Genomic DNA, 24694 nt, shown 5'->3' with positions numbered 1-24694 from the left:
AGAAACTTTTCACAATATGGCCACCATTTGTTGGATGCTCATGTTTGTCTTCTTTTCCCCTTTTTCGCTCGGCCCCCTTTTTTCCAACTTGTCTACATTTTTAATTCAACAGAACTTTTCCAATTGACTGCATAGCGCAAAAGTGTCGTCCAGCAATTAAAATAAGTTGCAGTTGCCATTTACTTTCCCAGCTTTTTCTGGTCCAGCATTTCCCTTTTCCTGTTTGCATAGCCGACAAGGAGAAACGTCGGAAAAACTTGCTGGAAAAGCGACAGCGACACGGGTGGAAAATTATGAATTGATGCTGTTGAACAAAGCGAGATATTAAGTGGCAAAGACAAGCATGAAATTACTCGAGGGCAAAATTCCAAGAGTTATGAGGTCAAAAAATGAATCACATCCAAACGTTCCAAAAATATTTAAATGTTGAGAAATCATAAAATGCGTGTAAATATATTTTCCTTGTTTTAAGTTTAATCCACATATACGAGAGAGTCAATTGTAAAAGTGGGTTATCTATATATATAGAATCATAAAAAATACGAAATCAATAAAATATTTATCTTTGGGCCGATAGAAAATTCTTTATTCGACATTTGAGGCTTAAACTGGTTATAACGCTGGCGAAATATATAATATTTTAGAGATAATTTCTTAACATTATTTGTCTTTTTCTTTAGACGTCACCTGATCTTATCCTGCCAGGGAAGTCTTCACATATTTCCATTCGATGATCCAAAGTGTTCCTTCTCCATGGAGAGCAGTAAGTAGAAATATATTCCTATTACCACCAAAATTACTTTTATTAGTCAATAATGTAGCATTTAATAAGGGGGTACTCTTGAGGCTTTAGATATTTTGGACGTAAAATAAAAGCATCCAATATTTCAGTATCCTTTTTTTAAACAATTGCTTATTAACATTACAAGAATACAGAAAAAATTACAAAAATTTAAAAATCAAAGGCATTGTCAGCTTTTGAATTTTGTTTACAAAATCAGTCACCACTGATTGAAAAAATAAAACAATTTTCCACCAATTAAACAATTAAATATTAAAACTTTAATTTTGGGATGAGCGTAATTCCAGACATAGGAGAGGCTTTAAAGAAGGCTCAGCTTTTAAAATTACCCAAGTACTAAGTGCTAAGTGAAAAGTGCATTGCTGAAGTCAAATAACTTAAAATTCATAAACGAAAAGAATAAAAGATCTCTTTTCAATTAGTACATTAAATCGTTAAAATATTGAAGAGCTCAGAATCAAGACGTCAAAAACAAATGCTCAGAGTAAAGTATTTTTAAACAATACATTTGAAGAGCCTGCGAGGAGGATTGATGTATAAATAATGTGACAATCCCAAAGTGTTGAAAGGGAACCTCAAGATGTTGATGTTCTGATGATAAAAAGATGGGCAGGCGAGCGTGTTGACTGCCACTCAGGGGAAATCTTTGCCTCCATCTGCATTTGTCTGTGTGTTTGGCTGTGTGTTTATGCAACAATGGAGGAGGCGATGGTGTCTAAAGGGGCGTGGCACCAGCAAAAGGAGGGGGGCCGGGCCTAAACGACAAAAGCTGACAAAGTGACTAACAAGGCTGACTGCCTGCCACACAGACAGACGCAGACAGTCAGCCTTGTTCTGGGCTTTTTGTCTTTACATTGTTTTCGAAAGTTGTTTCCGGTTCCCAACCCAAGCCAACCCAATACAACCCAACACAACCCTCTTGGAAACATCGGCTAAGAACGTGAGCAACATCGTAAATTACTTTGAGAGGATGATGATGTCGGTTCCTGCCGAGATTTTCATCTACGAGGGGGAAACATCCATCGAAGTGTAGTGCCTTTTGCCTGCTTGTCATGGCTTGTTTGTCAAATATGATTTAATTTGCTGGGTCTGGGCCCGAACCCAGACAAATGGCTCAGACAACATGTATTTGCGTATCTCTGCCTATTTACATTAATCTAATTAATTAATAAGGGGATGATGGGGATGAGGGGATTGGGAATGTAATCCAATTGTTTCTAAAATATGAACTCTCCTCTCGTCCTTGTGCAGTTTCCTACGAGGAGGCCCAAATCAAATACGTCTGGAAAAACGATGAGGACACTCTGCGGAAAAGTCCTTCGCTGACCACATTAAATGCGTACTTGATCAAGAATCAAACAACGGCCTGCGATCAAAACAGCTGGAGAGGTAAGTCGTTGGGATCTCGATTCGCCTCGATTGCCAATCACTTCATTTGCTTATACTTTGTATTAGCCAAAGAAATTACAACTGGGAAATTTTGCTCTTTAGTAACTGTAGTGTTTTCCGGTAAAATGGTATTTTTTGTATACAACATACAACAATTATTTTAGGTTTCTTTCAAACGGACCTCCTCAGTTTAGTACTCCATTCTTTGGCTTGGCTTTTAAAGTTAATTTTGTCTTGATTTACTTTCGTAGTCTCAGATTTCGGCTAGACTTGCTTTTGCAGCTTTTACATTTTAGCAAAGAATTTACAAAAATCAATCCAATGCCTATCTAATGGTCTACTCTTTGTCTACCTTCCCACTGCTCCTCTCTTATAAAAACGCTACAAAACAACCAACAAAAAATATCCAAAAACCAAAACAAAACAAATAATGCCCCTAGGGAACTACAGCTGTCTTAGGGTCGATTTAATCTTTACCAGAGATCGTGCATTCTATTTCACCACCGTTTTTATACCCGGCATTATATTGGTGACGTCGTCCTTTATAACTTTCTGGCTGGAATGGAATGCCGTGCCAGCTAGATCGATGATAGGTAACAATACCAAAATACCAACCAACCAATCCAATCAAACAAACATAACCAATTTTTGCCCTCGCTCTCTCTCTCACACTAAACCAAACCAAAAAAAAATACTCTTAATAAAAATACGTACTTTTAAGAAATTAACCAAACCAAAAATCAATTTTGTACGCCATTGAGAATTGATTTACTTTCCGCCTTTCGTAGCATTTGCCTTTTTCGATTGCCCTTCTGTAATGTAATTTGTACAATTTTATGATTTATAATTGTCACTTTGCCATTTCATTTTAATGCGGCCAAGTAGTAGCAAAAAATAAATACAGTGCCCCACCAAAGTATGCCCACACCAATGAGATCCTAGAGTTTAAGGTTTGCTGCATGGGTTCTGTTCCTTGAACATGAGCCATCCACTCCACTAAAAATCTGGAAAGCAAATCCCAAATTACCGAACCTCAATTTATGTTATTTAAGTTCGCATATTTTTTCCCCCTTCTCCAATCTGAGTATAGTTAGCCAACAGAAGCCAAAAGTCGGGAAATAATATAGGCTAGTCTAGGCCCTGAATTGAACTCCAAAAAAAGCATCCTCCAACAAAATAGGCAAATCTATCTATCTCTCTCTCCCTCTTTAACTGTCTGTCTCTGTGTGTGTGCGTGTGTTAACCTCTGGCCGAATTTGCATAATTCCGGCCTTGTTTCTTAAGGTAATTACAGTTGCCTACAGGTCGAGTTGACATTTACCCGTGATCGTGCGTATTATTTTACAACCGTTTTCATACCTGGCATTATATTGGTCACCTCGTCGTTTATCACATTTTGGCTGGAATGGAATGCAGTCCCAGCCCGGGTTATGATCGGTACGTAACAAAATCAAAACCAAAACCAAAAACCAAAAGAAGTTCCAAATTCTTAATGAAGCAACAGAAAACTAAACCCAAATCGAAGTCTTCCAATCAATGAAAAAACAATCCAAATCACAATTTAGTCGTTAACGAAATGTAGCGGTCCAGTAAGTTTTAGTCCAAATTTAAACGCAACCACGAGACAATTGGCCAAGCATAAATAATATAGAAGTGTTTTTAGCTTAGAACAGCTTAGGACCATTAACTCATTAAAATTCAAGTTTAGCTAGCCGCTCGATTTAAATGGATTCCTTTTTCATTTCGATCCATTACTTGGACTAATTTTTCCAATGTTGATTTTCTCATTTTGTATTTTCTTACTTCCTGCACTCGTATTTGGTAAACGCCCAACTTATTTAAGACCTTATGCATTGCATGACTTCTTAACTTAAACTAGGCAATTTTTGAGCTTTATTTTCTTTGAGAAGCTTTGGTGAAACCATGTACGAAAAATAAACTAAGGCATTCACCATACATCATGCTAAAACGAATACTTATTTTGGCATTACACTTGCATTAAATAAAGATTAAATTATTTACATATTACATATAAGTAATATTTTCAATAAAAAAATGCATTTAAGCAATAATTAAATAAATAAAAATAAACTAAATAATAATAAAAATCGAAAAAATCCTATTTTTATAAAGAAAAGGAAATAAGTTATGACTCTACCTATAACACCATTTAAAAACAAGAAAGGAAAGCTAACTTCGGGCGGAGCCGAAGTTGAAATACCCTTGCAGAATATTCTGCAAATTATATTCTCCAAAATCATTCATAATGCATTCTTAATACTCATAAAAAATCCCAACTTCCTAACTTTAAAAACACCAAAGTTATATCATTTCCAATCGTTCAGTTATATGGCAGATATAGAATATAGTCGGCCGATCCTTATGAAATTTGATATGTCGGATTGATTAGGCAAAAATAAAACCCATAGAAAATCCCAACTTCCTAACTTTACAAATAAAACCAAACACCAAAGTTATGGCATTTCCGATCAATCAGTTATATGGCAGCTATAAGATATAGTCGGCCGATCCTTATGAAATTTGGTAGGTCGGATTAATTGGCCAAATATAAAACCCATAGAAAATCCCAACTTCCTAACTTTACAAACACCAAAGTTATGGCATTTCCGATCAATCAGTTATATGGCAGCTATAAGATATAGTCGGCCGATCCTTATGAAATTTGGTACGTCGGATTGATTGGCCAAATATAAAACCCATAGAAAGTCCCAACTTCCTAACTTAACAAACAGCAGAGTTATGGCATTTCCGATCAATCAGTTATATGGCAGCTATAGGATATAGTCGGCCGATCCCGGCCGTTCCGACTTATATACTGCGTGCAAAGGAAAGAAGGGTGTGTGCAAAGTTTCAATTCGATATCTTTAAAACTGAGAGACTAGTTCGCGTAGAAACAGACAGACGGACAGACAGACGGACAGACGGACAGACGGACAGACGGACAGACGGACAGACGGACAGACGGACATGGCTATATCAACTCAGGAGGTGATCCTGATCAAGAATATATATACTTTATAGGGTCGGAGATGTCTCCTTCACTGCGTTGCACACTTTTGACCAAAATTATAATACCCTCTGCAAGGGTATAAAAATGCAATTTAACGACATATTTTTCGAAATATCACGTGACGTTACGCTTAAAATAATAAAAATATATATGTGATATGAAGAAATCAAAATATAAATAAATAAATAAAAATGTTCGGCTGAAAATTTAATACAAAAACCAATTCCATGTGATGGATCTTGAATTTGAACAGTTTTACTTAAAAAATTTGTATTTGTAATGCATTAACGAATCTAAAAAGGTTTCTTAAAAAAGTTTTAAGTTGGAATAATTTCAACTCACCTGATTATGTCGAGTGGAGCATAGCTAATGCAATTAAAGTGCTCTATCCCCGGGATAAATTGAGAAAGGGAAACCGGAATGAAAATAATGAGAGAAGCGCAAAGGGAATGTCAGCCGAAACATCAGTATCCTGCGTCGTTGGCAGCTGCTCCTGGACAGGACACCCAGGAACACGGACACGGCCGCTTTCTGCTTTTCTGGTATTTGGCCCGACTTGTGGCACATTTCACATCCCTGCGATGACGATGATGATGACGTGGAGCGGTGGCCGCATCACACATGATGATTTATGCATAAGCCATATGGGCAACATGGACTAGGCAAATAGAACAGAAAGCTCTCTGTGCGTGTAATGCAAAAACTACAAAGTTAAGGCAGGGACGAAGGACTATCAGATGAGGGTTATAAAAAGCTTAGTGCTTGACCTGTCTTTAAATTGCAACAAAATATTTTACATGAAGACAAACCAGAAGAGAAAAACTGCTGTAAAATCCACCGAATGGTCAAATATAAACGGTGTCCTGAATACTTTGTTTTTAGAAATGCATTAATATAATTAAATAATAACAAGCTTTTAAACACGAAAGTATTTGTTAAACTTTTGTACTTATAAGGATCCCTACTTCTTAAAACTGCCAAGACTTAAATGATTTTTTTGAAATATTATCATGACAAAACGACGACAAAGCACTCAAATAGCATTGAAAAAATCGAAAAAGGAAAGGATAATTCCATTTCTGGCTGTCATTGTCTGCCCAGAGCAAACACAATCAAACGACATTTCAATGACAAAAGGAAACTAAATAAATAAATAGTCAAAAAACGTTGAAATGGCTGAAGGCAAGCGCTGCCGTTTTGTTAGTCAAAGTGCTGACATGGCACATTGGTCACAAACCCAAATTTACTGAAACAAATTGCAATTATTTTTTCAAGAGTTGAGAAAAAGTAATCTATTATTTCCATCAAGCATTCACCAGGTGATTGGAAAACCATAGTGCTACATTCAAAATTGTCTACCCGCCCTGGAAGTTTTATAAACCAGATAGGCGTTCGCATACAAAACATGATAGTCATCATTAATCATTTTGTAATAGAGCTTTGGATTCTAAAGATCCACTGGTATAAAGTCTTTTAAATTGAAAAAACTATAAAGCTATAAAGATATATGCCCTTTAAGACTTCCAAGTTAGGTATAATAGTGATAGTAAAGATGATTTGGAGACACTTAAATGTAATTTTGCCTATGCTATTAATAATATTAATAATATACGTTATTTTTTGTTTGTGAGTTAAAGTTTGTCCGTGTTTCCGAGATTCTTACAATATAAGCGGTGATTCAGGTTATTTTTATTATTACCTGTTTTGAAACACATTGACTTTTATCGGGACTTGCTAGATGATGCCAAATTTGGATTTGCAACCAGTGTGCATTACATGCATTTTACAGAAGCTCCTTCTTAGCATGGCAGCATCTTTTGCCTCATTTGGGACCCTCTTGCCTCTCGAGCTGTTCCTCGAAGCATTCGCTGTTGAGTGCAGCGTAGAGATTTCCCTTATTTTTTTTTTTGTAACGGAGGGCGGATACCGAAACGCTGGCAAATTGAAAATCGATGGGGTTCGTGGATGCAGCGAAGCGGATTCTGCTGGAGCTCCTTGTAGCATGCGAAACCAGTTAAATTCCGCTGCACTCATTGGCGAATTGTTGACGCAACTAATTAGGCAACCATGATTGATAATGTCACAAGCTCCATTTCCATTGGCCAATTGCATTTTTATGACGAGCAGTCATGAGATGAATAATTAAAATTAAATGTCAGCATTAGCCTTGATTAATCTGATTCGGAGTTGAGCTTCGCCCAGCGGGGAATAAATTGATTAATGAAGCAAAGAACTAACAGCACTATTAAATATTAATATTATTCATAATAATGGTGTTTTAAATTATGATTTAATTAATTTCTATTCAAATAAAAAAAAACGCTTTTAGATGCCATAAATCAAAATAATCATATAAAAAATAACTTTTTCTTCGATTAATAAATAATAAATTATGAAACCAAAAAATGAAAAAAATGTATAAAGTGTAAAACAAATAAATAAAAAATGTAATATAACACAATAATAATTTAATACCTAAATATAAACATATAAAATAATTTAATCAACCAAATTTAAACTAAAGATTTTAAAAACATCGAGTTTCTCCATAGATTTCTATAACACTTTAGAAAATATAAAGTAAATAAGTCGAATGCTTAGAAATAATGCCCTTCATAAATTTAGTAGCATTATTTACTTTTCCTTAGCTTTTGCACATTTTATGAACCACAAAATGAAACAAAACAAATGAATTGAACACAATATGTTATAACGGCTCCTGCCCGGGAACCGGACGATAAAATGGAAAACTTTTGTACATATTCCAAAACTAATTAAACAACTCAACTAAATGCCACAGAACATACAATACATATACATCCACATCCTTCCGCCCCCTAAACCCCGTTTGCCCCCGCCCCAAAGTATGCAATGCTTTTCAAATTACGTGTCAAACGGCTAATGCAAGTTTCTCTACAATCCACAATCACCAACTTGAAACAACTTTTCAACAACCGGGCGAAGGCGTGACAACAATGCTGAATTTCTTCACTACCTCGAACGGTTTCCGGAGCACTCTGCCGGTTGTTTCCAATTTGACGGCGATGAACGTGTGGGACGGCGTCTGCATGTGCTTCATTTACGCCTCCTTGCTGGAGTTCGTCTGCGTCAATTATGTGGGGCGAAAGCGACCCCTGCACAACGTCGTCTATCGGCCCGGCGAGAATCCCGTAACACAGGTAAATTAAATAATCATTTAATCCGATTCACACCACCAGGCAGCCCCGACCCGAAAAAAGCTAATTTCGTATGCATTTTGAAAGCAATTAAATATGAATTTTACATGAGCGTGCAAAGCCAACAAAAAATATATACATATATATAAACCAAACAAACAGAGCAAAAGAAATAAAAAAAAAATAACACACACAGCGAACACGACAACCAACATTCGTACTATATAAGTTATTCAAGTTATTTGTTCTTCTTTTGTTCAAGAAGCCAGAAACACCTGAGCCCAAGTCATACAACAGAAAAATATATATGAAACTCAGTCAAAAACAATTCGATTACCGCCATTGTGTTGCGTCCCCTCTTCCTATCTGTCTCTCTTTCTCTCTCTATCCGTCTATATCTCTCCTTTTCTCTATCTGCGTATACCCAACTATTGATCACCTATCCAGTGTACTGTCCAGTCCTATTTAACGGTCTTTAGTTAATAGAACCATTGCCATATTTACATTATCAACTACAAAATGCTCGCTATAAAAACTCACTTTGTGTTGATCCCAAACTTAGCATTTTGTCTAACAACTTTTTAAAACTATACTAAACGTAAATTTGTGTGTCCTACGAATAACGAAATGACTTAAACCGAAACATTCCCCTTGATTTTTGTTCTGATTTGATTTTAATTTTTGTCCATTATCAAAATACTGTCTATGTATGTGTATTAATTGTGCCGATGCTCAGTTGTATTATTTGTTTGCATTTTTATTAACCCAAGAAGTGACATTTTCCTTGAGAAGTGCCAACAGCCCATCCTTTCCCCTTCGATCAAAATATAAGCATTTGTTTTCTGTTTTGTTTTAATTATCTCCTAAATGTTGTATAATACAATCGTTCGTAAGGAAAACCATGCGTTTTATTCATCTCCAATTAGCTTGCAAATATTTTAACAAAACCCAAACATAATATGAATAAAAATAATAAAATAATTGAAGCGTTTTACATGCCCGTAGGTAGGTATGTTTAATTATGTTTTTCTTGTTTTCTACAGATAAAGAAGCAATAAAACAAAAATTGATTTTATAAAATAAAACCAATAAAGAATGCATTTTCTTTTACGTAGGCACTTTTCGAATTAAGAAAAAAACGTTTTATAATGCACGTTAAGCATTTTTTTGATGTGATTTCCTTTTATGGGAGTTCATTTAAGTGGCATGTTATTAAAAATGATTTAAAAAAGCCTATTATAGACCTCTAAAATGAATACAGCCATAATGCCACTTAAATCAATGCCAATTTTTAGCCCCATGCATCAAAAACTCCTTTTTTCAACAATAAAACGCCTCTTATGAAAGAGAGTCAAAAGACGAAGGCGAAACCAAATAAATCGAACATTGTTCCCAATTTTAGTGATATGCAACTATTCGAATACCACCATCCAAATTTAATTTACTCTCAAAATTAGCAGCTAAGTGTGAACTGAATAAACAATAACCAACAGAAAACCAAAACTAAACCCAATCAAATGACAACCAAACCAAACTTAAAGTGTGTTTTGAGTATGAACATTGTTTTGTGTACATTTTTGCAGCGTCTTCCAGCAGTACTAAGCAGGATCGGAGTAATTCTTGCAAGTCCTTTGGTAAGCTATCAACCACAACTCATGCACCACCCAGCCCCGCCCCTTGAGAAAACAGAAAACTTTAACAAAACCATTTAGCAGCAAACAGCAGCAAAAAACCAACTAAACACACACAATCCAACTAACACACACACTAGAACACACCCGAGTCCTTTTCCCCCTTTCCCGACCAAACAGCGAAAAGTAAACCTAAGAAAAATGGCATGCGAATTTCGCTTTGATGAAATGCATTGAACAAGTTTTGTTTCGATTTTGGTTTTTGTGTTTCCCAAAACCGTGTTTAATTTAATTTCGCGCCAAACGGAAAACCAATGAAAATAACAATAACTATAATTCAAATTTAAATAATTACCTAGTAGATTCGCACTCGCTTTCAATGTATATAACTCCATATTTAAAACGATAATTATTTGTATAATTTATTTATGATTTTTCGTTTTTTATCCACCATAAACAAACTCGTAATGTACTTAAACACCTGACAGCCAATTCTATGCATACATGATATGCGTAACATAATTGTTTTTGAAGAATCTATTTCCACACAATCAACTGCAGAAACGACAACTACAACCACAACATATAAAAACTCATAATGAAAAATAAATGAAAAAATATATATCAATAAAACACACTTTAAGGTCACTTACAATTGGGAAAAATGTTACGAGAGAAAATTGTAACAAAAAAGCGAAAAAAAACGATTACCAATTAATATGGAAAAATATTCTTTCTCTTTTTACTTATACAAAAAATTATATCGAAAAAGCTATAAATCAATTCTGTTATTTGGCCCTGATTTACATTTTAATTTTAGTAAATGAATTCTGCCTTGAACAAATATACGTTTGAATTAAGTTCTTTATTGATTTTCTGACACGCCCTCTACCACTAATAAAACAAATAGTTCTTTGGCTTACTCAAACAAAAAAAGCGAAATATGGTGCCGGAAATGTTGGTCACTATTATTTATGATACTAACAAGTAGTAGCTGAAGCATTTTTGTTATTCGTTATTTTGTGTTGTCTGTGTTTGCTTGAAAGCTTTTTGTTTGAGCGTTTGGTTTTATTGCATTTTGTGCATCTGTATGTTTCTCAAAAAATATAAAAACACTGAATCTATATACTAGACACCAAAAACATCGTTGAATGCTCTAATGGGTATCAATAAAACTGATTTAAGAGTCCAAGTACTTTCGCAATTAGTCAATAGAGATAGGCTTTTTTTGAAGGGGTAATATAGAAAATAAGCAATAAAATATTTGTTTCCTTTTACTAATCAACTATTTTTTAAAACGCCTTTTAATGGAAACTAGTTTTTTTTAAAGTTTTTTTCCATCAAAGTTTTTTAAAAATAACATGAATAAAAATCGACAGTTTTTTTTAAGCACATTGAAATTGTCTGGTTTGATTTTTGTAAATAAATGATGATGATAAACATTCGTAAGAACTTGAATTTTAAGTTTTCTAGTGCGAAAGGTAACAATTTAAAATTGAATTCCCAGCCAGTTGGGGAAGTTTAATAAATAAATAAAAAGAAAACAATACCCACTGATTTGTGGAATTATTTAGCCAACCTAACTTACCTTTTCACGACAACAGCTTAAATCCAAGTAACCTCTCTTGATAATGCCCATCAATTAACCCAATTACTGTGTGGCCTTCGATTATCCTGACTAAAACCACCTGTGTGTCTCTCTCCGAAAATTGTCTTTCTCTTCCTCGCGTTCGAAACAAAAAACAAACACTATAAAGAAAACAAAGCTCAGAACCAATCCAAAACAAAAAACTATCCCCATTCAACCAACCTGCTCTGTAGGAAATAATCGAACGCGAATTTCATGCCGCTTTTGTCCTCCGAAAAGGCAAGCGCCGCGGCCACGCCGGCCATGTCGATGATGGGCGGTGCCACGCCCATGTCCGGTGGCACCCCGGCCGCCTCCTCCTCGGTGGCCACGCCCGGAACGCCAAGGACCACCGATCCGGAGGAGTTTTTCGGCGGCGGCATGCGATGGCAGGAGGCGCACGGCGGAATCATTGGAGCCGCGGTTCAGAATCTGCGGGCACGCTCGATAAAGCGGAAGGCGGCCAGAAGTCCATCCACCTCCGTATCCCCGAATCCCAGTGGACGGCCCATTGAGCATATATACGAGGAGCCCGGGGAGCCACTTCCGGTGCCACCAGCACGAAGGTGAAGTTCAAGGACGAGGTGAAGGAGGAGGCGGAGGCGGAGTCCTCGTCCCTGCGCCGATCGGTGGCCACCAGTACGCCGGCCCTGGTGGTGCGGATCGAGGCCGAGACCGATCTGGAAGCGGACCCGAAGCCCGCCCAGGATATGGAAATGACCGAGCGGCAGTTGCCCCTGCCGCTGAAGCCGCCGCGCCGGAAGACCTCGCGCTCGAATTCTCCAGCCTCGGTTTACGGCGAGTGCAGTGGCACGGATGCGTTCGAGAATGCGGACACTACAGTGAGTAGAGGACGCGGCAGATTCGCCACCGAGACTAACCATAAAATCCACCAACAAAATACATTCGTTCTTGTTGTTGTTTGCACAACCGACTAATAACTAACCATAACAATGTACAGAAGCCGGAGCCAAGAAAATCGTCAGCAAGAGGAAAGTTGGCCCCAAGGCGAACATCGAAGTTCGTCCCTGGCCGTGTGCTCCCCTCACTAAACTTGATTGCCTGCGGTTATTTTGATTGCCATTTGCCTTTTGCCATTGCCAAAAAAAAACACCCACTAAATGCACCCAAAAACACCCTCAAACACGCACACTCAAAGTTGGATTTTTTCCCAAAACTTGCAATTGAACTTTAAATGAAAGACTAACAATGACTAACAAGAGTAACTGCATTAGACATGAGCAGTTAAGAGGAATTGGTGGCCGAAGGAAACGATAGGTTAAGCAATTAGGGCTGAAAGCCAGACAAAGTTGTCTTGCGAAATCAAATGCAAGCAATGAAGATGTTTTCTCAACTAATTACCCTTAGACTAAGTGATTAAGTCATTAGCTTAGAGCTTAAGGGGTTATCAACGCAGTTTAGCCTTATTCAGTGGCTTAAACTGTTAACTATAAAAACATACATTAAATTAAATCGCCCAAATAGATATTTATTCGAAAGATAGGCTATTTCTGATGCCACCAAAACAAAATCCCTGTTTTCTTTACTTTTCCAATGAAGTCAAGGTCAACTTTAAAAGCTTCTTCGTAGTAATTTGCGGGAAAACTTAAGTGATAGTTTTTCAAAATTGTTAACATGAAAACTTACGAGTTTTTTTTTATATTATGGCGAAAAGTCTTAAACCCAACTTTTCGTCGTTGAGATTTGCAACCAATTTCCATCGCATAAATCACTAGAACGCCCCCCAAAAGTGCCCAAGTAAATCAAACTTATCGGAATGGAGGAGGAGAGCCGCCATCAAGATAGGAATGCAACCGCCATAAAGCAAATAAAACCGACTCGAGAGGGCGTGACGAAAGACCGTGCTCCAGCAAAACTATTTTATGGGAAATTGTGAAACGCTGACGACGACTTCCGACAGAACCAGAGCACCGGGATACGAAGTCCGTGAAGGAGTTGCAGCGGACAGAAACGGAAAAGCGTCAACAACAAGGTGGCTGGGAAAATGTTTTCCACCATTAGCATGTAAATTAAAAATGGTGTACGCGTTTAAATTGGCGCCCGGCCAGGTGGACACCGGGATGACTGTGCCGCAACAGGACAACATAATTATTCATGAGCGCCCCAAAGTGGAAAATGCCGTAATGAGCCCGAGAGCACCGGAAAAACCAACGACACGGGAATGGAACACAAACAAACGGCAGCGAAGGATGCTGCGGAAAAGCCGGAGGAAGAAAACGAAAATGAAAATGAAAACGAAAATAAAACACGTTGGTACATGCATCATAATAGCCGAAAATTTCTCGAAAGGATGCGCAAGGATTTTCAGCGGAAAAGTTTGAGCCTGCCATTTTAAAGTAGCACTTTCTCCTTCGGGAGACTTATGCAAATAAGGAAAGTTCGTCGAAAAGTTCGCGAGGAAAGATACATCTACTTCACACGTTTTTCCAATGCTAATTGCACTGGGCATATAAATCTTCGCTTGACATGCTTATCTCAAGTGTTTTCTCCAGTATTGTGTTAATAAAATTAAATAGATAATTGGGGACCACTTAACTTTAAATATATGGGAAATCATCATACCCCTAAAAACATAACTCTTTTGATTTTTAAATATTTGAAATAGTTCCTTAAAATGAACTTATTTTAAAACAAATGAAATACACTACAAAATAAAATAATATAGCTAGAATAATTGTTCATATATGATCTATATCCGATTCTTTGTACAGTCGTACACAACTCTTGCAGCAACGGTCATTTAAAATGCCTTGTTGATTTTGGAGAAAATAACGAGAAGCAGAGTTCTGGCACAGCTACCGTGTTTAATTTAGGTCAGCCACGTTATCCGGCTCTCTGGCTGCTTAAACACACCCGCATAATACATCTTACCTAAGTAACTGTTTCCTCCCTGCCCGTTTCCCCGTTTTCCCATTTTCCCATTTTCCCGGCTTTCCTATTTTCGCAACCCCTTCAGCCACCTTTGGCTGCATTTGTGCACTCGGCAAATGGCCGCCAGCTGCTGGCAAACGAAGACAATTCAGCTGCCTCCCGACCACCCAACCGCCCAACCACCCAACAGTCCCCAATCCCCCGGAAAATCCCCTTTATTTTCCCCCTGCGTCGTTGGCGTTTTCAGATGCAACTTGGCAGTACGTGCCACTGTAGCTGCAATAAATTGTAGCATACTTGCGAGCGGACGCAGTTAATTTCTTAGCCTGCCACCTACGACCCATTGGACTATTTATAAACCGCTCACAAATTTTTGATGTTAATTAAGCTTACAACATTACAACATTCTTAGTAACAGTGTAGTTATGCAATTAAAAACGTTTTCTGCTGAAACAATTAAAATTGCAGCGAAAAGAGTTATATTTCAGCTCAAAATAAATATTAAATGCGTTCAACTTGTATTGTAAGATATTACATGTTCACCCTTAGCTATTTTTTCAATGTGTGCTTATATAGTGAAAGGCCTGTATATAGAGTACCAGTCTAAAGGCTACAAGCTTTGTTGTGTTTTTACCCCAACACCTCTGCCTAATAATATCCAATATAGAGCACGCTTTAGCCCACACAATGAAATGCACTAAACTCAACCGAAATGTACCTAAACTATGTATGTGTTCATGGCCAATCATTAAATATACTCGTATTCATAAATAACCGAATGCCACCCGAGAAAGCATTATACATCACACTGAACCTACAACAAACACAATTACACATTCTATAACAAAAACTTTCAAAAGAAATCAAAGCGTATTACAGTTAGTGTTTTATTTAAATTTGAAATTTAAATTCTCATCACATTTGTGCCAATTTTCATTTTTACCCACTTAAAAATAAAAACACAGCAAAATTCTCATGCCATTCTCATATCAATCGAAATACAAAATTCTATACAAATTGCTATAGCTTAAACAAAAATAACAAATGAATACAATACTGTACGTGCAAACAATTAAGTAAAATTTGACATAAATTTTTAAAAATTCAATTAAATTGCGCTGTGGTTATAAATAGACTACCATGTACTAAAATCGAATTTGCTCTTCTTTGCTTTTTCAACTGCTGCCACTGACAAAAATAAAAAAAAACATAATAATAACATTTAAAAGCCCGTAAGTATATGACCTAACAATCTTAAACATTTTTAAAAATTATTTCTGTAGTTAAATTTGTAAAAGCATTTCAAGCGCTTTTGTGATAAATTTCGTAGTGATATTTTTATTGACTTTCAATTTCAATTTTTGTGCCACATGTTTAATAAACTTTAATAAATAAAATATTTTTTCTACCTTTTTTCATATATTTTTAACATATTTATATGCTTTTTGCTGGGTTTTTGCAAAAACTGACTGCAAACAACCAAAATATAACCAAACTGCAACTGCCAAACCAATTTTACGTTAATTTTTTCGTATGCGTATGTGTGTGTATGTATGTGTAAATAACTCCTTTTTCACAAATTGTATTTGACTTGTAAATTGCCAACTTGTTTGCCAACCACCACCATGGCCCAATGAAAATTAACGAATAAGTTTTTTAAATTTACCGCCGTCTATCAGGGCGAAAAGCGACGAGATGCCGGGGCCCCGAACGAAATTGTGGCATGCACCACCTGCGGCGGCAGCAACAGTCCGTGCACCCATTCTGCGAACAATGGCTGTGCCACGGAGGTGAGATTATCCCTTGATATCCCCCAAAATCATATTCGAAAATAAGTTTCTCTGACTACCATAACTATTACACCTGGATCTTTAAAAGTCGTTTGTCTTACTGTATAAATTAACTAGATTACAAGATTATATTTTATTTGAATCTTCATACATTTTTTTATTCACTTGCTGCCAACATAAAAGAAACCTTCAAAATGTAATTCTTTGAACTTTTGTTATAAATTTTTAATCTGATAACAAAACAGCAACACAATGAATATTTGATTAACATAGATTTTTAGGCATATCATAAGCAAACAAACAAATATATTTATGCAACGGAGAAACTAATTTTCAAAACAAATTTGGAAAACTGTTTACAATTTACAATTTATTTTTCAGACCTGCTTCGTTCAAGTGCGGAAAAAAGAGCCACCCCATCCGATTCGAGTGGCCAAGACGATCGATGTCATCGCTAGAATTACATTTCCAACCGCTTATGCCATTTTTCTGATATTCTTCTTTGTACACTATAAAGGATTTTCGTAAAATTAAGCAAAACACACTAAAAATAATGCATAAACATACATATATAGATACTTGAACACGCTAAATTGCCGAAGCAAAGCCAGAAAAGCAAGCTCGAACGCCGAGAGAATGCATTATTCTTAAAGTAATTTGTAGAGAAACATGCAAACTGTCATGAAAACTCGTTTGCTAAGTTCTAGGGCCTTGCAAAGTCATCTAATTTTAATGTAACAAAGGGAAACACAAAGTACATCTAACGATTATTACATTAACGATTATTTAAATGGCAACAACATGACAAAACCAGTGATAAAAACGTCAAAATGAAAAATTAGTTTATACTGAGTTGTTAACGGGGACAAAACAAAAATGAATAAGTTGTTAATAATTAATATTTACGAGAGTTAAATTTATGCAAATGAGCAAACATACGAAAGAAACATTTTCGACTGCCTTTTTTAAAAATAGTAGAAACAAACCAAAAAAAAAAACTTTAAATTAAATTTGCAAATTTTTGCATATGCTCGAAAATGCATTAGTTAATTATACCAACCAAAGAAACACTGTCTAGCAATTGTAATATATAATACTTAAACAATTTATTAAGCAAAGATATTTATGCTGAAAGTACCAAAAAACACGATCCAAGAAGATAAAAAGACCTAGCCTATAATTATGAAATATGAAACGCAAACCAAACAGCTTTAAGGCTTTACCTATTTGAGTAGTCGAAAAGATGCAAACCTGTTTATACACCTTTACATAGATGTTATATATTTACAACAGCTCTAGTCAAATATTATGAAATTAAAACCCAGTTTTGTTCCACTCAATTCGATGAGTTGAAATGCCTCCGCATATGTCAAAGAGTAAACAAACAGAACACACAAATTGTTAATCATCACACAGATTTTTACATTATGCTATATTGTATATAATATTTATTTATATGTTTAGTTAAATTCTGTTTATTTTTTCAATAAATGTTCAATTGATAAAGCAGAAATTTCTCTTATCGCATCACAGAAATTCGTAGAAATGGAACCGCCGCCAAGTAGACCACAGAATAAGCTTTCCTAAACAAAAAATCAGGTGAAATAAAAACATACGAAATAATTTGGTTTTATAAAAATGTATTAACCAAACAGACTTTTGTACACCGTCATTCATCTTATTTAATACATCAACGCCTTTTTAAGTAGCAGCAGGAATTGCCTAAAACCTTTTATTAATATACATATCAAAGCTCATAGAAGAAACATAAAAGAAATCTAACTTAAATATTTACAAAAATATATGACAAGAAACTTTATAAAACTCTCATTAGTAGCTATGAAGCATATGCCAACCCAACTATAAACTCACAAAACTAACACCCAAGTATTTTAGATAAAATGTATGTCGCGAACGATTTGCAAACGTTTGAGGGCAAATAAAATATTAACAAAACCCAAAGAAGCACGACCTAAAATCCAAACAAATTTAAGCCTAAACCAAATTTAAACCTTGTGATAAACAACACAACAAAAATAAACTTAAACGAACCTTTGCAAACGAAATTTTAGCGAAATTAATTGAGAGCAGGTTATTGAGGGCCACCGTTACCAATTGTTTAAACAATATTATCTATATAGAACACAATACGCGTATACACAAATGCTTATTGCAAATAAATAAATTTATGAATTTAGAGATTTGTAGATTTTTTGGGAAATTTTCTTTTCGCCATGTTGCAAGCTCTTCGCAATTATTTCTTATTTAACAAAAAAAACTAAAATACAACTAAAAGAAAAGAAAACCCAAAGACAAGGACAATCTTTTTGCAATTTACAAAAACATAAAAGTTAATCTGATGAAATGGAAGTGCTAAGTAAACTTTCGAACAAGCAATGCCGAGCAAATCTGAATTCTTTTGTAAAATTAGCTGCTTAAATACACAAAAGCTGAACTCCAAATTTTTTGCGTCCAAGGATAAATATTTTTTTGCGAAGAATGGTAAAGGGTATGAAATGTGAGTAGAATTTGCTGAATATGTGGCCAATATAAGGAATGTACAAATAAAATACGATAAAGACGGACCCTTAGAAACTGTATTCGATTCGTTTTTGAACAGCTTAACCAAGTAACTTATTTAAATGTTAGTTAGCAATCGATTTGGGTGAAGGTGCCTTCTTTGAGAATATTAAAAAACAACTTATTGATTGCTTAGATGGTTTCAAGCGAAACACAGTTTGAGTTGTTATGAATGGGAACCCGACCTATGTGCCCTATAACGATTTCAGTTTGGGATTGTTTTTCACTCCTCACAAGCTAAACTGCTGATAAAATAAAGTAGAAGCTAAACCAAAGACCAGTAACATTATAAAAATATATTTAAAAGAAATAGATCTAAAAATGAATCCATAAAAGTTCACACTTAAAAAAGCATTAATGAATTTAGCAAAAGAGAAAATTAGTAAAAGCAACACGAGAGATTTAAATGCATTAAGAAAATCTGTTAAATGTACTCATATTTTATGAGTGGTCATTGCAGATCACAAAACACTATTTAAATTCTCAATACCACAAGTTTTATAATTTGTAATTGCTTTGAACCAAATGTAAATATTTATAAAACAAGACAGTTAGTAGTTAAATAATTTTATCGATAACTTTAAACTAATTTTTAATTTTAATAATATTTGCTAAATCTATGCCAGTCAAACTGAACTGTTTGCTAAAGATTTGTTAAGAAAATATATATAAAAACGTTGAAAAAAGAAAAACAAGTTAAGCCATTGGGGCAATTTCTGTTGTCCAATTTATTTCACATACGAGTAGATTTCTTAAAGATCAATTCCAAAAACCAAAATCCCCACAATGCTACCAAACGCAATAATTATAAAACAAACTTTTTTATAATGCACAATCTTGAGCATAATAAAAACCAATTTACTAACATTGCATTCCAGAAACGAACATCATGTAAATACACCAAGTACATAAACCAAGTAAAAAATTAGTTATTAACGAGAAAATATTTGAAAAAACGAAAATTGAAAAACAACAAACGAACAAAACCAGAAAACTAATAAACAAAGCAGCTTCGCATTAATAAAGATCGTCTCAATCAAAAAACGAATAACAATTATTAAATAAATTTGAAATATTCCAAATTTTTTATTAGGATTGGGAAAAGGACTTGTGCCAAACACTATATTAAATTAAACAAATAATTTGTATTATTTGGGTGGTAGGTATAGTAGACTTATAAATAAAAAATAGTTTTTAATTAATTGCTTATACTACAGATTGGATATTTTTATACCCTTGCAGAGGGTATTATAATTTTGGTCAGAAGTTTGTAACGCAGTGAAGGAGACGTTTCCGACCCTATAAAGTATATATATTCTTGATCAGGATCAATAGGGGAGTCGATATAGCCATGTCCGTCTGTCCGTCTGTCCGTCCGTCTGTCCGTCTGTTTCAATACCGTTTGCGAGCTCAGTTTAAAAGCTAGCGATCTGAAACTTTCACAGTCGTCCTAAAACAAGTGTACGCAGATCAAGTTTGAAAACCGCCCCGATCGGATGTCTATATCCTATAGCTCCCATAGGAACAATCGGATATAACTTGCAAGAATGGAAGATATTTCGCGCAGTGTAAAAGCTATTGACATAAATCTTTCCAAATCTTATTTTTTTATACGTACCTTGATCAGAGTAAAAGCGCGTGACGATCGGACGTCTATATCCTATAGCTCCCATAGGAACAATAGGGTGAAATCGGTCCAAATTTGATGATTATCAGAATATTTCGCGCAGTGTGTAAGCTACTAACATAAAATTTTCCAATTCTTATTTATTTACGCATATCTTGATTAGGGTAAAAGCGCTTGCCGCTCGGAAGTCTATATCTTAAAGGAGATAGGAAAAAGAGTTAAAGGCTGCGAAAGCATCCCTTTTTTCTATTTGTATATGACATTTTTGCAGTATAAAAGCAATTGACTTGAAACGATGCAAATCTAGTTTACTTATGTATACCTTATTCCTTTCGCTACTTTTTCACTTTTAGCAATTTCGTCAAAGTCTGCAAGAGTATTAAAACTTCGACTTGCCGAAGTTAGCTTCCGTCCTCGTTTTTATTTAAGATTCCTATTATTGTTATTATTTTGTATTACCGTGGGATGTTATGCAATCTACAGAGATTTCTGTCAAGTATGAAAAGATATATCTCTAAATTCCAACGACAATCATGTAAGAATCGTTATAGATTGTCTTCTCTTCCTCTTTTTGTAGTTGTTAAACCTCCAGCAACAACAAGGCATAAATAACTAAAAAGGCGCGTTGCGTTTTCAGGTCAATGCACACGAGTCACAGACGCAGTCGCAGTTGCCGTTAAGACGGGACATCGGGACGGGACAACCCCTAAAATCGAGCACCACACATGAGAAACAACCTGCTCAGAGAATGACAACTGAATGCACTGGGGCTACCACTGCTACTGCACTGAGAAAAAATTAATTATCCATAGAGTGCCTTTTATACATAAGGTAAAGATACTTCCGAAGTACTTTGCAAAATATAATCAAAGGACAATGTTTTGATATGTATGCGTACATGTTTAATAGCAATAAAGTTATATCGATTTTCCGATACATTTTTGAATGTATATCAGCAGCCTTTTTAGTTAAATTAATTCTGAAATTTTAAAAAACATCTCGGAATGTGTTCTTATATTTCTAATTAACATAAAAAAGAAGATATAATTTGTGTATTTAAAAGGAATAACATATCCTCGAGTATATTTAAAAATTTGTAATTCAATTTTTTAGAATTTGGATTTTTATTAATATATTAGTTTAGGGGTTAAACCGAGTAGTAAATTTCAACATTATTTTGTGCTTAAAATAAAAATGAAAAAATTGTTTTTTTAATATAATAAAACGTATTACTATTTCATAAAGTACAGACGTAATATAATAAAACGTATTACTATTTCTTAAAGTACAGACGTAAGGGCCGACCCTTGCCAGAGAAGTCAGCAAACAGGTTCGACCAAAAGGTTCAAACTCGGAACCGGCAAACGAGGACAAGTGTTTTGACCCGCGCAACAGCTTCCTTCCGCCCCGCAAGAATGGCAACTGTCTGCTGGCTCTGAGAATGTGTGAGGGTACACAGAAAAAAATTTGTATAACTTCTTAATATTCAAGAAATAATTTAATGTCATTTTTAAATATTCATGATACTGAAAGCGTTTTAAGTACAATCACATCTTAAATTATTGGAGTGGGTGAATCGATATTATCCACAACTATAACTTTTTCCTTACAATATCAGTTGTGAAAGTTGGACTTTATTTATTTTGGTGCACGAGTTTGAGTTGAACTGGGATCGGGACTCGCTTCGCTGACTTCTGCACCTGCAACAGCAGCCGGCTGCTGTTGATGATGGCACGCGGTAAAGGTAAAAGTAAAGGTGAAACGCCGAGGAAGGGGCAAGTTCTACCTGGATGCAGTTGGCCGTTTGTCGTCTGCCGGCTTCCACTTGTAATTATTCTGTTCCTTTGCAAGTAAGTGGCCCAAAAGGTAACAATCTCCCCTCTTTAGGCCTTGATGCAAACGAATTATATTTGTTTCTGTGGCGGCAAAATACGTTACAATTTTTAGAGGGTGTAGAATGAATCGAACACATGTGAATTGATCTTAGGAAATATTTATGTCAGGGTCAGTCTGTGGAGGAGAACATCTGTGTTTAGGTTATAACAAGGAAACAATAGGAAAACAGCTGATGCTGACTGCTTAAATTTTATGACAGACCGTTTGAATCTAATAGTTCATAATGAAAAACTGAAGGACCCCAGAACCTCAAATCCGATAATGGAATGAGAAAAGCAAGGTGAAAAGGTTGCCACCCAACACTATTGGATATATTTTTTATAAACAAAAAATAGATGAATGTAACAGTTTTTATTTTGAACAAGAGCATATTTTGATCATTTGTTCTTAAATTATTTATTATTACGTCGTAATTATAATAAAAAAATTAATATGATAATAAAAAGACTACAACTATAATGAACTTCGACCGTAAACTATTCCGTATTAAAATTAAGAGGGGACAGTATGAAACATTTTTTTTGTTTATTTTTAAACTTTTGAAGTTATGGGCAGTTTATTAGTGATCAAAACTTTAAAACCCTCTCCTGAAAAGTTGCCATTTTCAAAGGTGTACAGGATCCTGCAAAATCTACTGGACGAATCGTTTTGAAATTTTGCATAGTACTTCTTTATTAAATTCCTCAGGAAACGCTGTCGAGTTTTTTTGTTTTTGGGAAAATGTATTATTTTTACAACTTTTGACTTTCAAGTGCCTTTAAAAAAAACTTAAAATATTAAAATTTCGACAGCGTTACATGAGGAAATTTGTCCTTTAAATAATGCTATTGGTTTTTTTTTCAATTTAGATGATTCTGTGATTACTATGTACACCGCAATCCACCTTTTTTTCGAGGTGCCGCCGGAGATTGCCTATATCTCACTTACTTTCCACTATTTTTTGTGCAAATTTTCACATACATTGTTTAAATGTGGTAACAAAAATTTTACTGAGACTATTCGTATCGCCAATTTAAATTCGTAAAAAATTGCTGATTTTGCAGCGAATTAACAATACCCCCGTTAAGTTCTGGTAAGAGCATAGTGAAAATTAAAAAAATATTGATTTAATGCATAGAATCAGGACATAAATGAGCTAATGTGGCTTTCATTAGGACACCCTTTACCATATACATCACCCACTGTCATCTAACCCTGTATGGCTGACCTGCAATCTCTGCTCGGCAATCAACAATAAAACTCAATCATTGCTTGAGCACTGAACTCGACCACAATGAACTTGGGCCCCGAGTTGTGTGTACGCCCCTGTCATTAAGAAATTTCCATATATGCGACACATGCAACGCCAGACAGCACCCCCACAAATAGCCCCCTTTTCGGCGCCTCCATGCCCCGCTGACAGGTGGCGCCAGGCAATTGCATGCAGAGCCTGCGAATGGACAAAAAGGACCTGCCGAATTAGGGGGCTAAGGCGAATGGGGAGGCGTGGCAATTAGTCGCTTTGTGTGGCCAACGAAAACCCAAATAAAAATTAATACCCACCAGCACAGGTTCCCACACTAAAAAAGGCAGTAATAGTAATAATAATCCCCCCGGAGAGTTGCTGGTGCCATTATAAGGATATTACGAGCATTATGTTTGTTTATTCCGAGCGCGGTGCCATACCGTGAAATCGCTGAACCGCATCGGCCAAGTTAGCCACCCCTAACTAACTCCTAGTCACCGAGAGCTAGTAAGTACAGGCTGACCCGCTCCAACTCCAAATCAATCATTTACATAATCGTCAAAGCCATATTCGCTTTTGGCCCAAAACGCTTCACAATTTCACGCGCTTTTTCTTTAGAAATGGGCAACTTGCGTGTTTATAATTGTTTTTTTTCCCCATTTGGGGGTAGGGTTTAGGTACTACATAAATTCTAGTTTTAAATGCAATTGCCTGAGCATTACTGAGCCAAGTTGTAATGACTTGCAAGAAGGGGCAGTTTGTCATATTACACAGATAACTTGGCACCTGCCATCAATTCCGCAGGAGTGGTTCCACATTTTCTTGGCAACTGTAATTTCTACAATGTGCTTTATGGGCAGTACTTCTATCGAATCGATTCCTAATGAGCTCGAGCATTATTGAATATTTGTATTGCCCAATCCTAATGAGTCCAATGGAAATTATAGGGAGCTTAACCAAAGGAGTTGGAGCCACAGTAAATATATACAAACGTCATCGTGGATCGATCTGTTTTTCTACCATACATT

The 24694-nt window shown here is 35.6% G+C and overlaps 1 protein-coding gene across 1 annotated transcript in view; it reads left to right on the top strand.

The window, feature by feature from the left end:
• Window positions 1-19963, top strand: part of LOC108053516 — a 70295-nt gene extending 50332 nt beyond the window's left edge. Inside the window, 9 exon segments of the mRNA XM_044461675.1 lie at window positions 681-763; window positions 2054-2191; window positions 3476-3628; window positions 8187-8401; window positions 9982-10032; window positions 11897-12188; window positions 12191-12498; window positions 16228-16338; window positions 16720-19963. Coding sequence (XP_044317610.1) covers window positions 681-763; window positions 2054-2191; window positions 3476-3628; window positions 8187-8401; window positions 9982-10032; window positions 11897-12188; window positions 12191-12498; window positions 16228-16338; window positions 16720-16866 — 1498 coding nt within the window. The 3' untranslated portion in view covers window positions 16867-19963.
• Window positions 19964-24694: the final 4731 nt, after the last annotated feature.

Source organism: Drosophila rhopaloa, unplaced genomic scaffold (assembly GCF_018152115.1).
Source record: "Drosophila rhopaloa isolate 14029-0021.01 unplaced genomic scaffold, ASM1815211v1 contig_47, whole genome shotgun sequence".
Taxonomy (NCBI): Eukaryota; Metazoa; Arthropoda; class Insecta; order Diptera; family Drosophilidae; genus Drosophila; species Drosophila rhopaloa.
Note: the sequence above shows the minus strand (reverse complement) of the source record. Positions and strands in the feature narration are given on the sequence as shown.